General features: G+C 38.2%; 1 protein-coding gene across 3 annotated transcripts; it reads right to left on the reverse strand.

Annotated features, from left to right (window-relative positions):
• Nucleotides 1–368: 368 nt before the first annotated feature.
• On the reverse strand, nt 369–5169 carry si:ch1073-291c23.2 (membrane-spanning 4-domains subfamily A member 4D). Of its 3 annotated transcripts, XM_032522415.1 has the most exons (8): nt 5046–5140; nt 4069–4099; nt 3664–3786; nt 3343–3447; nt 2538–2594; nt 2185–2298; nt 1790–1903; nt 369–1622 (listed from the first exon to the last, which is right to left on the reverse strand). In XM_032522415.1, the coding sequence occupies exons 3-8, from the start codon at nt 3784–3786 to the stop codon at nt 1575–1577; spliced, it is 561 nt and encodes a 186-aa protein (XP_032378306.1). In that variant the 5' UTR covers nt 4069–4099; nt 5046–5140; the 3' UTR covers nt 369–1574. The 3 variants fall into 3 exon arrangements, with proteins under 3 accessions (XP_032378306.1, XP_032378298.1, XP_032378316.1); XM_032522407.1 differs by lacking the exon at nt 4069–4099 and having other exon boundaries at nt 5046–5169; XM_032522425.1 differs by lacking the exons at nt 3343–3447; nt 4069–4099 and having other exon boundaries at nt 5046–5169.
• Between the last annotated feature and the right edge of the window lie 1232 nt (nt 5170–6401).

Consider the following 6401-nt stretch of genomic DNA (forward strand, 5'->3'; position numbering starts at 1 on the left):
TTCAGGATCATTTTTGGCTGTGTGTTTCCCTTCTGTGCTTCGGCAAACAGTGTGTTCTGGGGACAGGCAGCTAGTGGATAGTGAGGAGATGTTTGCTGTATTCAAACACAAATATTCTAGCCTAAAACACATGTGACATCGTTTAGAGCACCCCTAATAAAATACTCCTAATAAGACATCATGTCTGCAGTTCTAAAAATTAATTAGCATCAATAAAGAATCAAGGTTTCTCACTGAGTTTGTATCTGTTCTGGAGTTATAAATGTTATGTATATAATGGTTAATAATTACAGTGTTCTGCAACATTTTTCTAAAAGATAAGTGGTGAAACAGTAGCCTGATCAGACTGAATTACCATTTTTTGAATGTACTGCCAGAACTGCTGAAAAATATTGGATACGTGGGCAGTAATTTAGAGGTCTGGAACTATGATGTTCAAATGGTCCTTTGGTGTATTGAAGTTAAAAAGAGAAAGAAAAAAAGTTAATCAGCGATTCTTGGGTTAAAGCCAACATCGACTGCAAGTTTCATAATGATTGGCCCAACAGTTGTGGAGGAAGCTGTATTGGTGTACTGAGCCATGAACCTTTTATGTTCATTGGTCAATATCTTGTAAACACAATGAGATTTCAACAACAGCTTTTGATGACTTTTGACAAGCTTGGTCATATAATAATCCACAGAAAATGTGGTAGGCCTACTTACCTATGATTAGGGAGTTCAAATTTAAATGAAGGGAAAGTCTAGTCCTAAATTTGATTTTTAATTATAGTGCCCCCATCGTTTATGGTCATATTTAATTTAGTCTTGCTGTGCCAGACCCTCCTCCAAAGCGCTCTGAAGGAGGGTCTGGCTAATCCACATTGCATTCGGGGATGGGAAGAAAGGCTTGAACTCCTAGTAAGGTCATGCTGGCAAAAAATAACAGCTTCTCAACCTCAAAGTTGTTGTTATTATTGTAATATGACTGCTCTATCAAGCATTAGTAAATGATCTATAAACTTTTCTTTCTATGTCCAAACATGGCGCTTACTTACTGTAACAAGAGAAACAGCAAAAAAAGCTCAACTCAGCCTGCTTTTGACTAATTTGAACGTTTTGACAAATACAAATATTCCACACAGTTTCATTTAACTATCTTGGAGGGACGTTGGTTTTAAAGGGACCTTTGTCCTGTGAAATGCAGAAGTGCAAACAGAATGTGCTGACAGGTCAGCCAATGGCAGACTGCAAAGTGAGAAGCAGCAATTGCCTATGCTGAAAGTTTGCGGAAAGTTCAATGCCATCTTCCTGTTGAATCTGGTGGCAAATGTTCAAAAGAGGGAAATATAGTGCTCACATGGTGCTGGAAGTAGTAATAGATCACAGAAACAACACAAGACAATACATATAGTTATATTCATATTATCTGTATTAAAATGATATACTGTACGACATCAAAAAATGCTAGTTACCAGTGGTCAGTATTTAGAAATGATATATGCTGTTGTGCCCACAAAGTGAAATACTTGGCTATGTTTGTGTCTTTTATATTTCTTTACTCTGCTCAATTTGTCCAATTTCAGACCTTCCTGTTATTCAACTGGTGTTTCATCTGGCGAAGTAGTCATCACTACAATGACCTAAAGAGAAGAGAAAGAAAAGAACATTAATGCTTGACTTTACTGATCCTTACTCAAGTTGCAATTTTGTTTTGCAAATTTTGTGAGACATTCTCTTAGCAAGTGGGACATGTGCAGCTCTTTGCTCAGTCTTTTATGTGTGTGAAGTAGTTTTTATGTTTTTTTACCTGGCTCTTTGTGGAACGCAGGGCAGAAGTGGCCAGGCATGACATTACAATGAAAATAATTACTCCCACGACACTGTTAACAATAAAGATCAGATCCATAGATAGTTCCATGACCTAGAAAAACAAATGTTCACACATGAGACATGCATAAAGAAACACAACTGATATCCATGCTGTGGTGTGAACCAAATTGACATCCAAATGCCAATTAGGTTATGTTTTAACACGTTTGGATACCAAAATACACAAAGTGTATGTTGTTTGTAAGTTTAATATCATATAAAACTGAAACGTTCTTTAGATTTGGGATCAAAATGATAATGGACGCAACTAGCAACAAATCAAAAATTGATGAAAGAAACAATAATCACTTCAAATGATGCCAAATTTTGTACCATAAATGCTTGGTGGCTGTAGTAGACGTAGCGAAATACGGAGGGCACCATGCACAGCATAGTCCAACATGTCCCCAGTATGGTCGCAATACTCAGAGCCAACGAAATGGTTACCTAGATGTAGACACCATTAAAGAGGAAGAACAAACAGACAGAAACTTACAAATGTTTATAAAATTTAATACAGTATGGACAACATGGAAAGCCCTGCAAAGAGCCATACAATCAATTATCTGTAATATGTGTTTATTTACAATATTTGCAGGCCTCTCTTGATCATCTATAGATATAGAGGTAGAGATAGATTGTTCTAACTTGCCAGTACTGTTTCAAAATATGACAATATAACTTACTTTTTTCTTTGTTGGGCTGTGCTCTGTCAGAATATACACAATCCCAGATATGATGAACTAGAAGATGGAAAAAAATGTATTACTTAAATGTTTTGGGATACCACAGGGCTGCATGTGTTTGTAATTATTAAAGGTCCCATGGCATGAAAATTTCATTTTGTTCCCCCAGCCTGCCTATAGTCTCCCAGTGGCTAGAAAATGGTCATAGGTGTAAACAGAGACCTGGGTATCCTGCTCTGCCTTTGAGAAAATGGAAGCTCAGATGGGCCGATCTGGAATCTTGCCCCTTTTGAGGTCATAAGGGGCAAGGTTACCTCCCCTTTCTCTGCTTTGCCCACCCAGAGAATTTGGCCCACCCATGAGAGAGAGACATCATGGCTTTCAAACAAGCAAAGTGGCAGTTGGTCAAGGCCACACCCCCAGCCTCCACCTTGACCCCCTTTCTCCTCCTCAAAAGCTACAGACTTAGAAATGGCACATACTAAGGAAATCTAATTGTAGGACTGGCTCTAGAGGCTGCAATTCTGCACCAAGGCTGATTTTTGGAAAAGAGACTTCAGATACGATATTAGGGGACCTCTAATCTAGTCTATATAAAAGAATCCAAAGAGAAGGTCATTGGACCTTTAATAAATATGTTAGCAAAAACACATCGTCGGGATTTAACTACTCAAATTAATATCAGCCTTTGATCAAATCTTGTCAGAACTAGATTTGTGTTAGTTTCTGTTTAGTAAAATTAGTTAAATAAGTGATTCCATAAGCTGCTATGATCCACTGATGAATCTATTGTTGTGCTACCAACCAGTATTTGCATCAAGAAGGGGACGACTGCACATGTGGTTGGATTCATTGGCACGACCGCTATGGTAACGGTGAAGAAAGACAAGCCCATGATCAGCACGATGATCTAAGAGAAAATCAACTTCAATCATCATCTCATCACCTCTGTTATTTTAATATTTATTTTTTATCTGATTATTAAATCTTTGACTTTGCAAAATACTGTGTTACATCACAATCAAGTATTTGAGCGTTGGCGGGTGTATGTGTTTGCATGTGTGTGCGTGTGTGTGTGCGTGTGTGTGTGTGGTGTGTGTGTGTGTGGTGTGTGTGTGTGTCTCACGCCAATAATCTTGGGTTGCCCTTTCAAGAAGCGGTGTAAAGGTTTGCCGCCCCCCACTGTGGTGCTTTGATCACTTGCATTATTTCCACCTGGTTCACCCACACAGTAGAGCTCAGCAGACATCTTGGGGACAAACAGTCGCAGGACAGAAATAGATTGAAAATATTAATATGTTATACTAGGGGGTCAAGTCTGACTGACATTTATATTCTGTCAATCGATTCTGGTTCTTATCCATGATTTAGAGAAATGCTTTTTCCTGAAGTTGATACTTCCTCCCTGGGAAGGGGCTATATTTTATGGTCAGAGCCCCTGATGCTCTGGGCCCCTGTGCTTGTGCCCGGTAGGCCCATTCAGTAACCCATCTGTGTGCATCACAGCTGTATTTTGTAATGCTTTAGTAACCTTTTTGTGTGGTCGTTGAATGACATGAAACCTGAAATGTAAATGAAAATGCAATGAATCCAAGAATGTGTTGATGAAAAGAAACTTTCAGGAACGATAAGCAGTACTGAAAAGCATGTTTCTTTACAAAGTGACACATTTATTTTTTATTTATAATTTAAACCAGCAAGATCTCTCAACCCTAAATCAAATTTGGTACACACTGTATCAGTTTTATTCATATTTTTGATCAGCCCGTTTAGTTTAAAAATACCTTTCCTTTTTTATGCTTAAATAGGACACTTAAATTGCAAAGTCCAATGTAAAAATCACAAAAGTCACAGATGTATGCTATTTTAACAACAACCACCTCCATTAAGGTCTGGCAGCAGGCCAAAACGGCTAAGACTCTTTTTTAAGTATTTTTTTTAAATTCAAGCTTTATTGAAATACGTGGATAAACAGCAGGAAACAACATATTCTGTACAATTTAAGAGTCCACATGGCTAAGACTCATGGCGTGTGTCGTTGAACAAAATAAAGGTCAAGTTTAATCTGAAAATACCTTTAAAATAACGTGTTAAAAATGTAACTTTCCAGTGCAGCAGTAGACACGCATTACAACGACGACAAAATGTGTACGTTTGGAGTAGTTTTTAGCCAGCGCACAACATGCAAGCGTAACAGGGAAAGGTTTGGGATATAGGTTAGGTCTGCCTGTATGTTAGATATCTCCAACATGTCGGACTAATGTTGACATCAAGCCAAGCTGATAATCATGTAAATTAGGCCTTCTAAGTAAACAACACACAAATTTGTCTCGAAGGAAACAAGTTTGTCCTCCACTCCTCTGAAGTTGCAGCGGTGAAAACGTTTTGTTATTTTGAATTGACTTCTTACATAATAATGTAACGTGGACAAAAGTTTTATGTAAGTGTCAAATCCCAGATAAACTTGTTACGAACAACATCTGTTAGAGAAGAAAATGAAAGCCAGACCTTGTGTAGTCCCGTGGTCGGTGCTGTAGTTCAGCCTTGTAAAGACTCACGTCACGTTCACATCTGGAGCAGCCTGAGGGGAATTACTGAACGATCGGTTCATTTTGAACACAACCAGTAGCCTATTTGTGGGTTTGTTCTAACCATAGACTGTATATTAACAATCTGTGGTTGTAACTCGTGATTGAGAGGGTTTACATTTTTTTTTTGTAGATTACATTTGCTGTATTGTTTTAGAGGACACAAATAAAATCTGACTGTTAATTGTTCAGGCTTGCAGAGTGATTCGCTGCGGGGAATCAGAGTGAAATGATGGCGTTCCTATTAGCAGGTGATCCTGAATATTATGAATCTGCTGATTCAAACCATTTCAGTGTAATTCAGTTCAGTTAAAATAAAATGTAATAATGGCCTAAGTGAACAGATAATATTTACCAACCTCAATAGAGGTCTTTGTCTACACAGCATTCTGGGATGGGGGGAAAACGTGTTGTGGTTTATTGGCATTTTTTGTGTGCACCCAGATAGCTTAGTTGGTAGAGTTTGTGCCCAGGTATAGAGGTTTACTCTTCAACGCAGAGGGCCTGGGTTTGACTCTTACCTGTTGCCATTTGCTGAATGTCATTCTCCTTCTCTCTCACCTTTCACGTCATCAGCTGTCCTGTTAACAAAGGCCTAAAAATGCCCCAAAAAATGAAGGTCGTTTTAGACATGAAACAGAAAACTCAGATTCAACACTAGTTTACCTAGCTGTCTCAATTTACCCTGCAGAGATCTGAGAATCGACCATAGTTTAAAATGCCAACACAAAGAAACCGGAAGGTAACACACTTCTGGCCTAAATCAACAGTGAGACGACTGATGCTGTTGTTTTTTTGTGTGTCAATCAAGCTGCCTCTTTATGTTTACTTTTACATACAACCTAAAATGATTTGTACTTTATTAAGTAAGTAGTTAACCGTTCCATGCTACATTTTGTAGAACAGAAAAGAAACTCTGTTAGTTACAGTGGGGGCCGAAGCCTCTTTTATAGAAACAAAAACAACAACATGAGCAACTCTTGCTTTACTAGTCCAAAAATCTTCGACTCCCTTTACTCAATTTCCTTTACTCATGGGGAGGGGTGTGCGTGTGCATATGTGTGTGTCCGTGCGTGTGGGTTGATCCATTCACATAGGAAATGGAGAAGTAGAAGCATTGTGAAGAAATAGTTTGTGAGAGAAGGAAAGAGAGACATGGCTTCCTGTGTTTCCAAATCTGACACAACTGTATGCGTTTCTGTTTTTTTCAAAAAGAAAGAAAAAGATATAAGAAATAAAAGATATATGGAAAGTTTTTTAATAAAACAAGTCAAGA

This window comes from Etheostoma spectabile, chromosome 1 (genome assembly GCF_008692095.1).
Source record: "Etheostoma spectabile isolate EspeVRDwgs_2016 chromosome 1, UIUC_Espe_1.0, whole genome shotgun sequence".
Classification (NCBI taxonomy): domain Eukaryota; kingdom Metazoa; phylum Chordata; class Actinopteri; order Perciformes; family Percidae; genus Etheostoma; species Etheostoma spectabile.